Below are 19,718 nucleotides of genomic sequence, written 5' to 3' on the forward strand. Positions count from 1 at the left end.
TTTTGCTGCCCTATGCGAAATTCACATGTGCTACTGGTGAATTGTACTAAAACTACGTGCTATTTACACTCTTTGGCTTTTCGGCTTTTGATATTTAAATGGGCGCAAATCAAAGGAAATCGCTCGACGAATTTATCTTGTTGCTAGGCGCACAGTTGCTGCTGTTGTTGTTGCTGTTGCTGCTGCTGCTGCTCCGGTTGTTGTTGTCGCTGCCGCTGCTACAGTTGAAACATTTCTGCCTTTGCTTTTTTGTTGCCCAGCTCATATTTTCACTCGTTTGTTGCCAGTGATTTAGACTTTTGTTTGGCTATAAGTGCTGCTGCCTGTTCCTTTTCAGCTGTTTCCAGAATGCTGATGAAATAATCGCTCCGCAAATGTTGAAATTTTATTTTCGCTTAGCCATCCGTTTCTTATGTAATGCCAAATTCATAGACAGGCTGATTAATTGGCTCTGATTTTAGGGTTTGCTTAGCTGAGCTGACAAGCGACTGATTAGCGCACTGCAATTAACGGTCAAGCGCACGTGTGGCAGCAATGGAAATTAAGTAACAAGTTTTCTACGCGCGGGCAGGCGGACAAATGCGAACAGCAAGCTCTCGATGAAAAAACTGAAGTGTATCTCAGCTCGTTCATTCATTCTCAACTATAGGTGGTGAGCTTTATTTTCAATAGTATCGTTAAAAATAATCGAATTATTTAAGGTTCCCTTACACTAGACACATTCGATGTTTCCAGAATTTTAACAACTAATTGAATAATATTGAAATGTATAAATAAGGATATTTATACAATACATATTAATAATATGTATATAAGTACAAGAGCTTTACTCTTCTGGAAAATATTAATAGTGACTTATAATGACATGGCAGAAATTTCCTATTCATTAAAAAATAGATTCGAATTGCATTTTCTCTTTTAACAAACTGACTATTAAAATATATTTTTATTACGAAGAAGAAATTAGCAACAGTACCGATATTTAATTTATCGCAAGTGAAAAATTCGGTAACTTAACTGAACGAAAAAAGTGTCTGTGGTGGCTGGGAGGGTGACTCCGCTAATGTATAAGGTGGCAACGCTAATTGGGAGCTGAACTCGGCTGTCTAAAAAAAATGGGCAACGCTCTGCCGTGCGCCAGAATAATTAACGGAATTTCTGAAGGATTTTGTTTTTATACCCGTTACTCGTAGAGTAAAAGGGTATATTGTATTCGTGCAAAAGTATGTAACAGCTAGAAGGAAGCGTTTCCGACCCTATAAAGTATATATATTCTTGATCAGGGTCACTAGCCGAGTCGATATAGCCATGTCCGTCTGTCCGTCTGTCTGTCTGTCCGTATGAACGCTGAGATCTCGGAAACTATAAAAGCTAGAAGATTGGCATTTTGCATGCAGATTCTAGGAGTTCCTACGCAGCGCAAGTTTGTTTCAAAAAGGTGCCACGCCCCTTTAACGCCCACAATCGCTTATATACGATTTTAAAAATTTAAATATTTCGGAAAAGTAAAAATGCAGTTTTATTGTGTTTATCAATACCTATCGAAATGTAGAAGAACTTTTTCAAGTCGGACCATTCGTTAAAAAGTTATGCGTGATCAAAGTTTCTATCTCCATCTCCCTCGCACTCCCTTTACCTGAGTAACGGGTATCTGATAGTCGGGGCACCCGACTATAGCGTTCTCTCTTGTTTTTATTTATTAACCCACGTGTCCTTCTATAATTAATTATTATGTTTTTACTCATTAGGATTTGCTTTATTTAAATTTTTTTGGCTATTGTAACGTTTTTTTTAAAGTATGATATCTAACAAACAGTAAATCCCCAAAATGTTGTATATATTTGTTTATGCTAAGTAATGAATTGAGTATTATTTGATGTTATTAATGAGGTTCCTAATTTGTTTAATATTGGGTTTATCTCTTAAATTTATTTATTATTGCCAACAACTCCTTTAAAGTTTTCTAGACCTAAAATTTCCCATTTACATGTCCCTACTCAACCTTTCTGCAACTTTATTAATCACCGTGACAGTTTCCTTGAAAGCGGTCAATACAACTAATTCCCATGCATAGGCATTCACCGATATATTGAATATTCGATGAGTGGTCATGCAATCGAGGCACCCGTTAATTACTAAATAAACCATGCTTGCCCACAAACGAGCATCGACAACTGTAATTTGCCTTCGATATTCCAATTAAATTGTGTAAACAATTTGGCATAAGCCAGAGGTCCTTAATTACAGGCGGCGGGACGGGCAGGGATACAGGTACATGCAAGGATTCGGGCCGAAGGGGTAAAATGACACAATTACGGGCTGGAGTAGCCAACCGTCGGATCCAAATTGAGTGGGGGCGTGGCCATTGTTGGGTAAACATCGGACAGCTATGTGCTCGTGTTCTGCGGTCACGGGAACACATGTTCGCCTTCACATCCCGTCGAATGGCATGAAATTTTAATTTTCATTAGTCGAACGATATAATTTAGAGACCGCAGACTGCGAGCAATTCGTGGTACTTAGTTGCAGATACTTTTCTATCTCATTATACGTCTCGATAAAGCTTTAATTATTTTCGTTTTGTGCTGTGTGCGCATTTCATTGGCACTGCAATGCCAACAATTCGCAACAATTTGTCAGTAAATAATTTCGAATTGTTCTCTGTCTGCGGGCAATCAAAAAAATCTAAAAAACGCGCTCGCTCAAACGAAAAAGAGAGTGCAGATACGTTTGTATCTGTATCTGTATCTGTATTTTCTGCTTTCTGGCTGGCTGCAAATGGGATTGGGGATTGGGGACTGCAGATTGGGGATGAGGAATGGGGCTGGGTGTCAACAGCGCTCTGATTTATTTGAGCGCATTCAACGCTTCGTTGCATTTCGTTAATTTGCCCGTTTTCCGCTGCCAGAAGAGTTGCAGCCCAGAAATATTTACCATCACTCTATGAGGATCCCCGCCCATCCTTGACAAACTGCCAAAAACACTAAGGAAAACCCAAGAGCTTTCATCATAATCAGAAAACAAAAATTATCAACGAGCCGCATAATTATATTGTAATTTATGCAGCTGTCGAATTGGTTAAAATGTTTGCAATGTTCGGTGCTCGTAAAAGATTTCAAACACCCAAACGTGACCGATGCCAATTTGTGTTCCAATCAATGGACGCTTCGTCTTTTATGGCCAAAAATTTGGTCAATTACGATCAATTAAGCCATACATATGCAAATTATTGCCACCTGCTGTTTCGGTGTGAAAAACGTTAGGCATATCAATTATGAAGGCTTCAGGGGAATTCGAGGGCGGATATGGATTATGCCTACAACTGACATGTACCTATGCCTAGATTTTTTGTATTTATAAAAGTTGTTTCATTATTATTAAAAACTAAGACCGATTATTTGAGACTTTTGTTTTTAAAGGACTTCTATGGTTTTGAAAACAATTAAAACCTTATTTACCATTGCCTACAAATTGGATAAAATGCAAACTTCAATCAACTTACCCAGAAGTCTTGTAAAAATAATTGTTTAAGCTAACTTTTATATTTGGTCCTCGTAAAATTTTCTATTTAGGTATTGACCAGACTGGTAACATTTACAAGTTCCAAATTCATAAAGTATTTATTTGAATCTGGTCTTAAAGACTTTCCTAACCTTCTACGAGAGCGGCGCGTATATTAAATTAAAAAGTTAATTAGATTAATTTCTATGGGTAAAAAAGATACTATATATATTTAAAATGTTTAATGCACATGACGTTTATTATAAATATCAGCAGTACAAAATTGAAGTGGCTTTAAAATTATGTAATATATGTACCTTTCGAATGCGAAACCTAGCCAAAGCGTTTCACATATCTCCTAAGTCATTGTGTCTAAAAAGGTGAAATTGAAACCCAAGTCCCCATTAAGTCTTCGTGATTAGCTCCTCGTCCCAATTGATGCACCCATATGGGAGTGTCCCATTCAGAGATATATTCACCGCAGATATGTAACTAAATTGCAGATACAAATCGGTGAGCACACTCGAGTGTCTGCTAATGATGCCCGACAGTCACACCCACTGGCAACTGATGTTTGAATTTAAATTGGTCACTAATATGCCTCGCGAGAACCACATCCTCCGCCGCCACACCGCCACACCGCCTCGCCGCGTCGGAGAAGTCCCCACTCCGGAAAGGAGCTAACGATGACGGCGCATTAATGGCAGGGCGTTCTCTTCTGCAGTCCGGCGATGTCTGATTACCGAGCGATTCGAGCAGAACGCAATTACGGAGCTGGAGAGTGGAAGTGCTAGTGGTGCAGCGTGTCCGCGAGTGGGTGGCGGTGGGGCCGTGGCTCCATTGCCGGAAACTGGTTCGCTATCCGCACCACCCGGCAATTAGCCGCCAGCCAATGGGATCGGTCCGCCAGACAGAGACACCAGCAGTTTGTCATGCGCCATATTGGAAAGGAGGAGGAGCCAAGGCATTTGTGGTGGTTGCTCGGCGGGCACAAAATTTCGACTTGGGTGCCGTACGCGTACGTGATGTCTGCTGCAGCTCGACAGTTGCTCGCAGATCTCTGAACGGTTCACTGCGTCGTGTCTGTTCCGAACGAAGGCCCGTGAATAATTGATTGATACAATACAATAGTAATTCTTCTTTGAGACTAAACTGACTTTTCGAGAGGGCAAAATGGAACGGCCGGCCCTGCTGCAGAATGGAGAGCTGGGCAACATGGACTCTTCCACAACCAGACTGGTTAGCAAGCCCTTTCCCAAGCCCTTCTCGATCGAGAGTCTGATTGCCAACCAAACACCTGCCAATACTGCACCGCCATCGCCGCCCGAGGAGCGGGATCAGGAGCAGGAGCCGGAACAGGAGCAGGAACTGAGTGCCCGGGCCATGGTGGCCAGTTCCGCCCTGGGACTGACCCAGTTCCCGCTGTACAATCCCTGGCTGCACGGCTATTTCGCCCAGAACCACGAGAGATTAACGCATTTAATTGCCGGCGGCTGCTACCTGCCCTCCAATCCGGCCAGTCATCCGGCTCCGCAGCAGCCGCAGGCACAGCCGCCACCACCACCACCACATGCCTTGGAGAAGCAGCTTCCACCCACCTTGCCGCATCCGCTGGATACGCGATTCCTGCCTTTCAATCCCGCCGCCGCCGCCGGAGTTGCGCCCACGGATCTCAGCTACCGGCGACTGGCCGAGCTGATGAACCAGGACTACGTGCACAGCCTGAGTGTCCATGCCCGACTGCAGCACATGGCCGCCGCCGGCAGGATCCAGGACCAGGACCAGTCGCACCCCGGTTTGCCCCAAGTCCAGGAGGCGATGCCTCCGCAGGCCCACTCCTCGCCAGCAAAGTCCGGCAGCCACAGTCCCGTGGAGCCAACGCTGGATGTGGGCATGGACGAGGACTTCGAGTGCAGCGGCGACTCCTGCAGCGACATCAGTCTGACCATGTCCCCCAGGAACTACAACGGAGAGATGGACAAGAGCCGCAATGGAGGTGGGTAAAAGAAGGCTAATCTGTTTTTAGGATAAGGGTAACATTTGGGGACAGTTGTTGATACAGGGATCGCGAGGTGAATCCAAGTATGAATATACATTTCATTTGAATCCATTATCCACTTTTAACAATTCTTAAATAACTTTAAAGAATCTAAAAATTGTTTACAAGTGAAAATATAATTGATTGAGAAAATAACTATCAACTTTAAAAATAAAATCAACAGCTTAAATGTGATCTTTTTAGAGCTTGTGGATATTAAGCTTGTATTCCGATAATTGTAAATCCGGTAATTTATATATTTTATTATCAGAGATTGCAGGTTATAGTTTGTTTATCAGTAATACAATGCTCTAATTCACGCATCCAATGGTTACATCAAGGATATCTTATTTAAACTAAATGCGAGAGATTTTATTAATTTTTTGATTTTTAAAATGTTTATGAGGGTTAAGTCAATAACAAAGACAAATATATTGAAAGTTTAAATGGCTAAATTGGCTTAACACATATGGTCGGTAATTCGGGAAAATTATGTTTTGTTTAATATGTTTCCAATAAACATTGTTTAGGGACAGTTTTATTAATTTTAAATCATTACAAAATTGGTAATAAGGACAAGTAAATCAGAGCATTCTTTTTTGGTAATTTATGAAGGGAATAATCTTTTATTTAAATATCAGTACAAACATATTTAAAAGCTATAAAAGTATATTAGAACTTCAAATATTATAAACCACTACCCCTTTGAGCCGGTGTCCAGTTTTGTGAAGTCTCATTTTGTCGAGTGTTACGGTGTCACGGTAATTAAAATTGAAGCTGCCACGTCATAATCAAAATTAGCATAGAATGCATTAAGACCCAATGTTTGGTGTCAATCAAAGCAGTGAAAAGTTTTCACAACGCCGTCTTCGGGCTCCAGAACCGACACTCGACCACAATGGAGTGCTGCTGGAGTGCTGACGTTTTGACAATCGTAACGATTTAGTTTGGTCATTCGAATGGAATGGAAATGTACGACTCCCAGCCACCGCACGACATCACCATCACCATCACCATCGCCATAATCATCCGTGGCCCCCTGCTGCCGGGCAAAGTGTCTGGAAACTGAGCCATCATCCGTGCCATAATCAATTTGCCAGCAGAGCTGTAAAAAGCGCAACAAATTCCCGACTAATATATTCATAACTGGGCGCAGGATAAGATGGGGGTGTGGGTGGGTGGTTTGAGGGAGTTGTTACTTGGGGGTGGTTAAACCTACGAGTATATATATGGGTGCTGTCAGGGAGAACAAGGGGATCAAAAGCGCAGATAAATCAGTGACAGCGGGAACTTTTGAAGCGTGTAAGTGTTAAAAAACCGCTTAACCGTGTACTCAAAATTAACAGGATTTGGAGGGGGTAAATTGAATATACTATATGGTGGGGTGTCACCCTCGTTCGCGTCTTTATCCCCCTTCAATGGGGCATTTAGCTTTCACGCTCAACTTCTGTCCACCCAAAACAAACAGATTAAGTTTCGAGTATTCCTGATGACTTCCCATCTCTTCTGGGGAGGGACAGCCTTCAGACACATGTATCCAGTTATAAATAAATATGTTTGCCACAAGTTATGGCACGGGCCATTTGCGCCAGAAGTCCGAACTCGTTAGGGCCCCATTAATGGGTGTCTTGGAGAGAGCGTCTTGAGCCCCAGGAGAATCAGTCAGGATGTGGGCAGGACCGAGGCAACATAATTCAATGCAATCTGTTAGATTGACTCCGAAGTGAGGGGCCAAAGCTACACATAATATATAAAAAGTTTATTTTTCTTTCAAAAATATTAAATTCATATGGTAGAAAAGTTATGAGGGTGGATTTAAGGAATTCCTTTATTTGATGAATTTATCACAGTGATATAACTGAAACTTTGTATAATTATGTAGTATCAATAAATTTATCCAAACTAATTTTAAAGAGTACTTGGAATAACGTTAAATATTACAAAATATAAAGAAAACGTTTTTTTAATTGTTCAATTATTTAAGTTTTAGCTTCTTTTCTTTTATTGAAATAAAGAAAACCACAACACAAAACACACATATATATTTTAAAGACTGTTTATTGTCATACAATAAGATACAATAGTTTTTCATGATAAAATATTTTCTAATTTCAGCGTACACCAACTCGGATAGCGAGGATTGCAGTGATGACGAAGGAGCTCATTCTCGGCATGAAGGTGGCGGAATGGGCGGCAAGGATTCGCAGGGCAACGGCTCCAGTTCCAGCTCCAAATCCCGTCGCCGGCGCACAGCCTTCACTTCGGAACAGTTGCTGGAACTCGAGAGGGAGTTCCATGCCAAGAAGTATCTCAGTCTCACGGAGCGCAGTCAAATAGCCACCAGTTTAAAACTAAGCGAAGTTCAGGTGGGTTCGATTATAAATTTGCAGAGACCCTGAAACTTATGCTATAAATAATCCATTAGGTAAAAATCTGGTTTCAAAACCGCCGAGCCAAGTGGAAAAGGGTCAAGGCCGGACTCACCTCCCACGGATTGGGTCGAAATGGAAGCACCAGTGGCACCAAGATCGTGGTGCCCATCCCAGTCCACGTGAACCGGTTCGCCGTTCGATCCCAGCACCAGCAGCTGGAGAAGATGTGCCTCAGCGGACCGAAGCCGGATCTGCGCAAGAAGCTCTCGGCGGAGGCGATCGGAGGATTCGAGAAGTTCAGCGGTGCCACCAACGCAGCTCAGCCAGCAGTTGGATCAGTGGGATTGGGAGTGGGAGTGGGAGTCGGCTTGGGAGTGGCCACACCCCTCTCCCTGGCCAGGAGCATCTACTGATGGAGTTGTGCCATAAAACTGTGCGAGTGTAAATACCTAAGGAGGCAGTTCAGCTGCAAATGGAGTTGTCTTTTTGTAAATAAACGAACGAAAAATCAAATTCAAACCAAAAGCTCTTATTATTTAAACAGAACATTAATGTGAGAAAAATACAATTCATGTTAAGTATGCCATTTTTCCAAAAGTCTGTTAGAAAACTTTTAAATAAATTTTGGTTTCATAAAATAACAAATATTTTGTTTTGAGTATAGCTCAAATTAGTTTCATTACATTCTTTAGTCACATTAATTTCTTCAGCACAAAAATCCATTTAAAATGCGGAATTTCTACAAAAAATTTATTTAAACAAATTAAACATATCATTTGAAAAACTACACAATTATAAGATTTATATTCTTATTAGAACTAGCGAATTAAGGACCCATATTGGTGATTTATCCTCTGTGCAACTGACCACATGACGGGATATAAATCCGGCCGGCCTAAAAACACGCCCAGCCAGGAGCCGGAAGTCGAAAGCCACCAGGAGCCACTTAAGGGACCCCGGGCACAAATCTCGCCTCGATGTCAATTGGAACAATTAAACTGCCAATTTGTGCGATTTAGCACGGCCCAGAGTGGCCGTTTGGAGTGTCGAAAATCGAGCGTTGCATTTCGAGTTCGGGTCGATTTATCTGTGACTAATTTCTCTAATTTAACGCACCAAATTGTCACGAAATGAGAGTCAGGGCAAGGAACCCCGAATGTCCTGCGAGCGAAGGAGAAAACGAGCAATCACTCCAGGTGTCTCACGTGTCACGCCTCTTCGGCAGACTGGTATCCTGAATCCAGGACTCTTCCCTCATGACTTATTAGCAACAGCATCTCCCTCCCTTTGTGTGAGTTTTTAATTGCATTAGCGACTTATTGGCTGCCTCCTGACTTTTGTTTGTCCCAACTCCCCTGCCCGCCCCTCTCCGCTCTCCACTCCCTAATTGTGCCGGGCTGAAAGGGCAAAAGAAAGGGAGGGGAGGGGAAAACCAAAAACCACCCCAGAGAAAGGGAATCGAACTGGGAACAGGCCCTATACGGATAACGGTGTCACCCTCGTGTTTCGTCGTTCGCAGCTTTATGTTGGGACACGCCTCCAAGCATGGGTTTATATTATTGCAACACTTTGCAGGCAATTTGCTGCCGGCTGCGGGATTGCCGAGTGATGTTCTTTTGGAATCCAGAATCGGAAGCTGGAAAGCAAGAGATGAGAGCTGACTTTGCGGCAAATAAACAAAGTGCGGCAGGATCGGAGTTCGGCTAGGTTGGTTCGTGGGAATGACCTACAATGCATGGATACAGATGATAATGATGGTAAAATAATAACAGAAAATCATATACAAATAGGATTGCCCTTGAATTTTAAAAAATTTAATGTTTGGGAACAAAACTCAAAGTCAGGTATCGTTCTAGATTTAGAGTACCACTAAATTATATATACAAGTTTCTTAAGTATACATTTATTAATTTATTTAGGATATTTGATTAACGTTGATAACAATACATAATTATAAATTGGGTATTTTTAAAATTATTGACTTCAGTTGGTTTTCTGTTCTTAAGAACCACATACTTTAATTTTCACAAAGGAAAAGTTATATTAATTTCATAGAAATGTTGTTTCGATGACTTTAAAGTATTTCTTGACTTGGAAACTGTGGGTACGTACCCATAAGAACACTCTATTCACAACATTATGCAATTGGTTACAAAATTTAGCTGCAGAGCACTAAAAATTCGTTGTAGTCGGCGTATCACAGCATCACCAGGAATAGCATCAGCCACCTCTGATTGCTTCTATGTAGTTTCATGTACATATAGTACTTTTCGCCTTTTGACGGAGCTGCTTTTGTTGTAAATTATATTGCCATTAATTACGCGCGGATTTGTGTCGCCCAGAGCAGTTAAGCAACCGTAAGGCAGCACGTTAAAAATCACTTTAAAATCATTAAAAAATGGGAGGAAGTCCGTTGTGCCATTGGCGAGGGTAGAGATTCAAATTCGAATCCGGATCCTGTGAGCGGCAAAAGGGGGTCATAGTTGAATGCAGGGACTCTAAACGAAGGGCCATAAATCAAGACAGAAATGCGCGCTGTCATAATTTGTCAAAAGGCCGGGACACGCCCACTTTTGAAAAACACACATGTGGCGGAGAGGAGTTCTCCGGGATTCGCATGGATTGCGGCAAGTTTGTTGCCATGGCCATCATCGGACTTCGCAGGCCTTCAAAGGCACCGAGGACGACTCATTAAAGTGCACTTGTCACCGGCCCAAGACAGCGGGAATGTCTCCATGAATTGTTAACTGCCCATGAATTGACTGCCCCTCATCGACAATCAGCGGCAATCAGCGTTGTAAACGGCTTGTAAACCAAGGGGGATTTCCAGGGGAGGGGGCTATCCAGGGGTTGGGAGGGGTACTACTGGCATTGCCATGCGATCTGTCAGTCCCTGTCCCCCAAAGACGGACGGTCGGGCACCCACTGCTACTCCGTCCGCCTGGCTCCGCCGGTTGAAATTCCGCTGAAGACAGAATCGACAAAAAAATCAAAACGAAAATGCACTCACGCACCTGAATCCCTAATCAGCGGCCTGCGATGACGATCCGTCAGGGTGGACAGGCGGCAGCTACCGGCGGCAATGCATTTGGTTATTGGCTTTTGGGAACGGGGCAGCCCTAATAAATATCAGGTGGGGTATATTAGCATTCCCGAAAAAGTAATTAGGTATATATTGCAAAACCAAAATTGCTTTTATCAAAGGATCGAAGATATGACAATTTAAGTTTATAGAAAAAATCTTGTAAATCGTAAATTTTATTTAAAATAAATATAATATTTTCCTGAAAATTTTCAATCGTTTTCTGAATTTAAAACCTTACTTTACATTAGAACGTGAAATTGGACCTACAATTTTCGTAATGCAGTAAATCTTAAAGTTCTTTTCAAATTCAATAAAAGCTTTTGATTTGATATAAATGCTTTTCGGATTCGTCGCTAAATAAAGTTCGGAGGTCTTACGTTTAAAAATTTCGGACTTAGAAGACTTAATATTATCTGATATCTAGTTTATTTGGTTTAAAACTTGTAAGTTTGTTTTGAAATTGTATAATAAGTATTTCTGTTTTAAATTTCATTCCCCTTGTTTTAATGTTCTTATTTCCCTTTTTTTTAATGTTATAGCCGTGACACTTAGATTTAATTATGTGTTATTATTTGCAGGGTACTATAGTTCTCGGACACTGCACTGTTCTTGGTTTTCGTTTTGTTTGGTGAATTAATTAATTACCATTTTATGATTTTATTAATTTCCAAAACCAAAACATAAAGCATGCAAGCGGCGGCCGTTCTGGCTGTCGCCCATCCAACTCCCCCGCACTCAATCCCACCCCCTCTCCGTTGACCAGTGTCGCCGGTTTCTGTCCACCGGTGTCCACCGTCCATCGTCCATCGTCGTCCGTCCGTATTCCAATTCCCATGGCTTATGGGCACGTACCGGTGAGCTCGTAATAATAATGAATGTAAATTGCCGCAATGAACGATTTAATGTCTTAATTCTTTATTTATACTGACTTTTCATATATGTCGCTGCAGTCACGCCCCCCCGTTCCCGCCCTCATGTTTGGGCGGGAGCTATTCAAACAATTTGATAATTATTATTACTATATGCAGCGAGCAACAAACAAAGTGCCGACCGCATGAATAATGCAATAAAGATAAAATAGAATAATGCATTTCGAGAATATTATGAAAATGCATATTTGAATTGATCAATTTTCAAAAGACTTTTCGCGGCTACTTTCTGGTCACGAAGGAAGCCGTTTGTCAAAATATGTCCAACGATTTCGTGCCAGCCAATTAAATATAAATATATTACATCTATCCCCCTTAGAAAGCTAAACGATTCGAGGAAAAATATTAGAAACGGGTGGCCAACTGTCTGGGAATTGGTCAACGCGTCGGCACCTCAGAGGATTTCGTGGGGTTTTGGGTTTTGGTTTCTGGGATCCATCCAAACTGTTTAGAATTGAAAAAGAAGTATTCTCTGAAATTTGGGTGGATGGGGGCTACGAAAATATTTTTAAGGTTCCAACAGCACAATACTGGGCATCCTTAAAATTCCTTTACCATAAAAATAACTAAATTTGTAATGACATAATCATTCAAAACTGAAATGGTATTGTACAAAAATTCACCAATTATAATAAGAACTTTATGTTATACTATTTCTTTATAAAAACTATTTAAATAAACCAATTATAATAAGAATATTAGGGTATTAATATTTTTTATAAAAACTATTCAAATATAACAATTAATTTCCAATGACAAATAGGATATTGGTAGTTTCCCTCTTATAAAAAGTTCCGATGTTTTCTGATTTCTGATCCCACACACATACATTTTCTCAGTTTATCTTTTGCATAATTTGGCACAAAGATCCGGCATTAATCAAAGAACCTAGCTCCGCCAACCCACAATCACTTCCGCTCTGTGGTAGACCACATAAGACCAAGAATCGAGATTAGGGAACACCATAAACCATAATAAACCAAATTGTGGCGTGTGCACGTATTTCAAGACCGAATTTCTGGGTGGCCCGACTAGAGATCATTTAGAATGAGTTACGAGGCCAGAATGCGGCTAGGCCTACGTGTCCTGTATATAGGGATACGTTTATAGGCCCGTAAAACTCAGGGAAACACGTGCAGATAATTGATAAAAGATTGGATCAGATAAGATCCGAGCTGCTGTTTTGGGTAATTGATATTCTAGTCCATCGATTGTCACAAAGGGAATGGGAGAACTCCCGCTGAGCCACTTCGATTTAGTAATCTGACCTCCTGATATTCCGGCCGGTGGGGTAAAAAACGGCGGACGCAATTTATGCCGCAGCATCCGGATAGGTTACACCCACTATTTTCGATTTCATGAGTTGGCGAAATAAAACGGCAAATCCAATGAAGGCAGCTTAATAAAAAAACGAAGATGTTCCTCGCAAAAAGAGCAAATCATCATCATATGTACACGACGTTGGGGAGCCATCGACCAGGCTTGTGCCACGCCCCCAAAAGGGGACCAGGGAGACCCGTGTCAGTCTGTCTGGACTCGCTCCAGTTCCGCCCACCGACTTCCGTTCCGTAAAGTGCGGAGTCTGGGTTTTTTGTGGCCATAATTCCACGGGAGGTGGGCGTGGGTGGCTCCCGTCCGTAATTACAAACCACCCACTGGCCGTTGGCCGTAAGCGTAAAAAACCAAGCGAAAATGTGATGACGTAGTTAGAGTGTTTGCGAGCCACCAGTGAATTGTTTGGCAACGCCCACCGCTCAGTGGGTGGTCAAATTTTGCGGTAATCATCGACGCGCCAGGGAATCCGGAATACGGACTCCGGAACCGATGCTAAGTGCTGCCAGCAATCTGTAGTTTTGGACAGCAGCCAACCAATAAACATAAAAAAACTAATTTAATAAAGCGTCCATGTGGGAATGTTTCGAAGTTTCAGAGCAGCGTAAATAAAATGTATATATTGTTTAGAATAAGGAAGACATATGAATTTCTCTAACTTAATCTAGATTTCGATCAACAGAAACAATTTACGGCGTAAATCTTGGAATTCACTTTATTTTAAAAATTATTTTTAACAAATTATAAGTTTTGAACTAAGAAAAATTAGCCTTTCAGTTGATATTCATCATCTTGCATCAGTACTTTTATAGAGAGCATTTTCTATTAAGCTTAATTGCTATTGCCGCACATTTATCAATTAGTAACTAAAATAAGGTAAAATTCAACCTAAAAACGTCGACTAAAACAACTATAACTCATTAATATAAAAAATTTCACTACATATTCACTCTTAATGACTAATCTTAACAGTAGCCTCTAACATGCACCTATATAACTAGAAAAATAGCCTTACACATGGCCTACAATTAGATTTGACTATGTTCGCTTGCAGAAATGGCCTATATACCTACAAAAATGTTCACAACATATCACAACATTGCAGAAGATAGAATTTCCCAAAAGATGGGGTTTACAAACGCTGCACACACCGCCTCACAAATTTGGCCTTGTGGTGGCACATAAAGCGCAGCAGACAGATGACCAGCAGCAGACTCACTCCATAACCCACCACCAGAACGGCACGTTTCCTCCGCCGCCAGCGCTGATAGTCCCGCCAGGATGCGTAACGGTTGCGAAATTGAGGCGGCAGCTCGAACTTGCTGCGCCGCGGGAAGAAGGACAGGTAGAAATCCTCAAGCAGGTGGCGCACCATCTCGTTATCTTCGCTCCTATTAGCATCCAGATTGTCGTTGATGCAGTTGAATTTGCGCGGATTTCTGCGCAATCGGTCCAGGGACTCCACCACCTCTGTCAAATTCGAGGTGAGCATCATAAAGTTACTGTGCGAGACTCTCTTTGGACCGACATAAAACTTATACTTAGGTCGAACTGCAAAGTTAGCCGCCAAGGCTTCGGCCAGCAGTGGACACCGCACTACCAAATCCCTAGTGATAGTGGGCTGAAAAAAAGAACAAACTTTAATATATGTACGATTTTTTTAAATGTAAATAGAAACTTACCAAATTGGAATCCTCATATCGCTCGTAGACCAGCGTCGAGTGTTCAACTGTATCAACTTTAAAATTCAGGCGCAAATTTTTCGTGCAGTTCTGAATAACTTCCTCGAAGTATCGCATGGCTGACCAGTCAAGCGGCGGCGGATAGATGCGTGTAAGAAAGGTGCGCACCTCCCGATCCGACCAGGTTGCGGAGCCATCCGTGTCGAACTCATCGAAGATCTCCTCGACACCCATCACCTGCGTTTCGCTCATCAGGAAGGAGTAATAAGCGAAGGCGTACTGCAGATCAGTAGGGGACCGAAAGCGCTGAAGGGCAGTGTTTAGGACCTGCTGGCGGAAACGTCGCTGCATGGCCTCCACAACATCCTTGTCGAGCAGAAAACCCACATGCGCGAGGACATGACGTGCCTTGAAGCCATATGCACGATTGAGCAACATATTGGTGGCTATCAGCGAATGGGAGTAGATGTCGGTGGAGGACTTGAAGTCCTCCTTGTGCAGCACGTGGCGTTGGGTTGTCGGTGGCTCTGAGCTGCTGGTCTCCATATCGGGATTTAGCGACATGAGTTTGGCTCGGTTGAAGCGCTCCACGATGCGGCGGAGTTCCTTGAGAGTGGACACATTGCGGTTACGCATTACATCTTTGAAGTTAGCAGAGCTGCGCCTAAACAGCTTTTGGAGACCCATGTGTGGAAAGCGATGGACTGGAGTTTGTGGAACAGGAGCAGCTTCCACTTCGATCACTTCCTGGCTTTGTGGGAAGACGTGTGCTTCGTCCGCTGCTCCAGTTTCGCTGCAGTCTCCTCCATCAAACTGGCAGGCATCGATGTTGCAGTGCCGATCGCAGGCCCCATCGCCTATGTAGGTCCAGGGGCAGTCCAGGGCGCAATCGGGCACCATCCAGGCCTGGTACACACGCACTCCCTCCGCCTCCGTATACAGATCCTCTGGATACAGCGGTGCGCCTAAAAATATGTCGTCGTTGAGGTAGAGAAACCTCTTGGACAGCTTTGGTATGCGGTGCAGGAATGTTTCGATGGCCGAGCTGGAGAAGGTTGGAAGCTGTGCGGGATCGGGAGCCAACACTTCGTGGGGCACCACTGTAACCCTTTCGTAGCTGAGATCAAGCCAATTGGGAATCTGGCCATTGGTGACTATGTAGACATGCCTGATCCAATTGGCGTGCTTCTCCAGCGATCTCAGGGAGTACCGCAGCTCATTCTTGTCATCGAATCGCGAGGGATCGTATTTGGAATCGAACCGCCGAATGGCCTCTATAAAGTTGGGATCAGAGCCATTGACCCAGGTGTAAACCGCATCGATGGCGCTGCAGGAGCTGCTGGACTCGCCGGTTCTGCCCTCATCGGCTGAAGAGAGATAGTTAGCAGTTAACCAAATCATCAGGCAGAGTCCTCCAATCACTGAAAGTAAGAAAACCTTTAATTAGTTAAGTAATAGGAAGGGAACGTGGCCAAAACTCACCCATGAAGAACTGCAGCTTCCTGCGAGACTGCAGTCGCAATTGTTCTATGACACGCCGCATCCTTCGCGGCCAGCGGCGGCGCAGGCGCATCCTCAAGTCCTTAAATGGCACATTTCATGCATTATTGCCGCAGTAAAATCATAACAAAAACTTTGTTTTTCTTCGCAGTAGTGTGGCCGCAGCACGACTGTGAATAAATGCCATGAGAACTTTATTTATTAATTTGTGGAACTAGTTCGCTAGTCCTACTCGTTGAAAGCACGGTTTATGTACATGCTTAAGCAAAGATTTAAACCATATTTGATATGAGGTATATTTATATTATTATTTATTAAATTTAAATAATTAATGTATAATTCTATACTGTTTATTTTCAATTGTCGTATTTTAAAAATAAAATATCTTTTGGTATTTATTAAAATTTTTTAGTATTAAATTTTTAATATGTTTTGACAACACTGCGGTCAGCTGGTGCGCATCACATGACCGTCATAAGGTTTTTTTCTCACTGGAATAGGCAACGTCGTGCAAGGCAAAGCGAAAATTTTCACCACCATTTTTCGTTTGTAGTTTCAGTTCACTTTTCGGTTGGTTTCTTGTGCCTCTTGTGTTCTCTTTAGTTATTAACTTATGTGTTTTGGTTTTTCCTTTGTTTTATTTAAACCCCCGAAGTAAGCGAATCCAGCGAGATGTTGTGGAAATCGCTGATTGCGTTGTGCGTCATTGGGGCTGCCTTGGCGGAGCAAACGCCCGTCTTTCTGTGGGGAGCCAACAGGTGGGTTTTACGACTGCGACTCCACCAGTTGCACATGTAACTAGTTTAAAACCTACATATTTTATCAGTGTGGCGAAGCCCTCTCTGAAGACGGTGCCCCAGGCGGAGTTTGCCAAGCAGTTGGCTACGTTGCTGGAAGATCACATGGTTGTGGCCTTCGAGGAAAATGGCGTAAGTGCCCCTTTATGATAACCAGATAACTTGACCTTCAAAACATACGATTCCCACACAAAATCCAGCTGAGCAACAAGGACTTCCTGTGCTCCAACTCCCAGTCGCAGTCCTGCTACGCCCAGCTGCAAGGAGTGAGCCCCAAGACCTACTACACCAGCGTTGAGAATCCCTCGGAGGCACTGCGTTCGGTGGCCGCCAAGCGGGAGCACAACAGCATCGATGCCAGCGGCAAGCTGGTCACCCCGGCCAAGTGCTCCGTGGGCACGGCCCTGTTCGTGAGTTTCGAGGACGCCGCCGCTAGCCGTGAGGACAGTCTGGAGTCACATGGTGGGTCATACAGAAATCATACAATGTGACACACTTATTTTACTATACAATATCCACCTTCAGACGCCGCCATCGCCGCTATCAGCAAACAGTTCGAGTGCAAGGTGGCTTATCTGTACCTGGCCGCACCCTCCACCGCACCGGTGGTGCAGCGTCGCTCCCGCCGTAGCACGGCCGCCACCACCGGCGGCATCATTTGGCACGCGACCAACCAGTTTCAGATCTTCTACACTGCCCTCCTCTACAACGGCAACCCCGTCGAGGTCACCGGCATGCAAGTCACAAACTCCACCACTCCCGCCACCAAGTTCTCCGTTGCTCTTACCACGTCTGATCCCACAAAGAACATCTCCTTTGATGTTATTTATGATGGCGGCTACTTTAGCCTGAGCAACTTGGCCTACGACGGCTCGAATTTCCGTTCCAGCGGCGTGAATGCCCCCACCACGTTCTCTTACTCCTGCGGCAACCTCACCCTCGATTCGACGGCCGTTAACAACATGTACAACACCCTGAGCTTCAAGTCCCTGCAGCTGCAGGCTCCCTTCGACGGCACCTACAAGGACAACTTCCCGTTCGGCGACTCCTGGGACTGCGTCGGCTTCGTGACGCCCGGAATCCTGATGGGTCTGTTCGTGGTCGCCCTGCTGCTGGTCATCATGTTCGTCGGCGTCTGCTGGATGATGGACATCAACACGATGGACCGCTTCGACGATCCTAAGGGCAAGACCATCACCATTAATGCTGCCGCCGAGTAAACGGCTAACTTCATTGGTTCACAACCTCTTTGATTGTTTAATGCGCACTCAATATTCATTCCTTTATTCCTTCAGTCTATCCACATGTATTTGTAAACGAATCAATACTTAATACCGTAACCACATAACACATAACCGGGAAATTAGTCCTCACAATTTGTATCGTATCTATAATTTTCGCCGGCAAAGATCAGTTGACGTTCAGCATCAAAGCGTTAATGGTTCTTGTCGCCGAAAATTGTCTGAGGTTTTGCTTGCTACGACTTGGCATCCAGTATTTCATTTAGTATAGCTCCTAAATGTCGTAAATCGAAGGAAATTTAAAGAGACGCACATGTGTGTGTGTACGAATGTGTGTGTGTGTGTGCCGATGGGCAGTAAATCTAATCTTGAATATATCTAAGTGTTTTATAGGTTCTTGTTTGGCGCAAATATGCGAGACTAATTTATGCCTCTGTATGATAGTTTGTCATTTGTGCAACCCTCCTGTTCGCAGGCCCAACGAAAATAAAGTTTTTTTTCAATTGTGTTACAAATGAAAAGTTTTTACTGGCAAAAAGCTGATGTTTCGATGCTCTTTTTCTCTTCGTTCTTTACCAAATATTGGAGAAACTACTCAATGGTTTAATGACCACAAATTTGCTCTCTTAAATGTTATTTCTTTTTTGTTGAAAAATCTTGTCTTCAATTTTATCATGTCTTTTATAAATAGATACACTATCAGGATGGGAATAAATTTACTTGTGTTTTTGAATGGAAGCTACCAACTGAAACATGTAAGCGATAAGACCCTGTTATTGGCTGGTATCCAAATAGTTGATAACAAGTTTTTGTGTTTCTTGTTTTGGAAACAATTTCAATTGAATTCGCTGGTCTTGCAGGGCGTAAAAAGTCATGGAAACAAATCAAAAGTTTAATGGAAATTTATTGAGTTGCATCGGCGGGGATATAGAGAGATACCCAGCTTTTCGGTTGAAACTCGGAAGTTGAAACTTTCCAACTGCAGCTAAAGGAAACCCATTTCCTCGACTTTCATTAAGTTGCTTAGCTGGAGTGGCAAAAAACAGTGTTTATGACATTTTAATCTCTTGTTTATCCGCTTGACTTTTCCACTTGCCTGCGAGTGCAAAGTGGAAAGCGGCAGTGGCAGCTGCAGTCGCCTCCGTCTGGTCAAGGCGTGCGTAAAATAAACTCTTCGGCAGACAGCGCAAAAAAGTATGCTACGGCCGGGGAACCAAAGTTCCTGAATGGGTGCACGGGTA

General features: G+C 43.1%; 4 protein-coding genes across 4 annotated transcripts; 2 read left to right on the plus strand and 2 right to left on the minus strand.

The window, feature by feature from the left end:
* Positions 1–102: 102 nt before the first annotated feature.
* Positions 103–624, minus strand: LOC123038142. The gene has a single exon (XM_044461902.1). It carries the CDS (start codon positions 263–265, stop codon positions 110–112), a length of 156 nt encoding a protein of 51 aa, XP_044317837.1. The 5' UTR covers positions 266–624; the 3' UTR covers positions 103–109.
* Positions 625–4,569: 3,945 nt separating this feature from the next.
* Positions 4,570–8,402, plus strand: LOC108039152 (homeobox protein unplugged). Its single transcript, XM_017116075.2, has 3 exons — positions 4,570–5,497; positions 7,655–7,905; positions 7,965–8,402. The coding sequence occupies exons 1-3, from the start codon at positions 4,675–4,677 to the stop codon at positions 8,322–8,324; spliced, it is 1,434 nt and encodes a 477-aa protein (XP_016971564.2). The 5' UTR covers positions 4,570–4,674; the 3' UTR covers positions 8,325–8,402.
* Positions 8,403–13,952: 5,550 nt separating this feature from the next.
* LOC108039153 (N-acetylglucosamine-1-phosphotransferase subunits alpha/beta) lies at positions 13,953–16,595 on the minus strand. The gene is made up of 3 exons (XM_017116076.2): positions 16,422–16,595; positions 14,940–16,360; positions 13,953–14,878 (listed from the first exon to the last, which is right to left on the minus strand). Exons 1-3 carry the CDS (start codon positions 16,510–16,512, stop codon positions 14,390–14,392), a joined length of 2,001 nt encoding a protein of 666 aa, XP_016971565.2. The 5' UTR covers positions 16,513–16,595; the 3' UTR covers positions 13,953–14,389.
* A 296-nt stretch (positions 16,596–16,891) lies between these two features.
* On the plus strand, positions 16,892–18,998 carry LOC108039156 (V-type proton ATPase subunit S1). The gene is made up of 5 exons (XM_017116077.2): positions 16,892–17,009; positions 17,095–17,197; positions 17,266–17,368; positions 17,437–17,698; positions 17,762–18,998. Exons 2-5 carry the CDS (start codon positions 17,112–17,114, stop codon positions 18,454–18,456), a joined length of 1,146 nt encoding a protein of 381 aa, XP_016971566.2. The 5' UTR covers positions 16,892–17,009; positions 17,095–17,111; the 3' UTR covers positions 18,457–18,998.
* The last annotated feature ends 720 nt before the right edge of the window (positions 18,999–19,718 follow it).

Source organism: Drosophila rhopaloa, unplaced genomic scaffold (genome assembly GCF_018152115.1).
Source record: "Drosophila rhopaloa isolate 14029-0021.01 unplaced genomic scaffold, ASM1815211v1 contig_115, whole genome shotgun sequence".
NCBI classification, from domain to species: domain Eukaryota; kingdom Metazoa; phylum Arthropoda; class Insecta; order Diptera; family Drosophilidae; genus Drosophila; species Drosophila rhopaloa.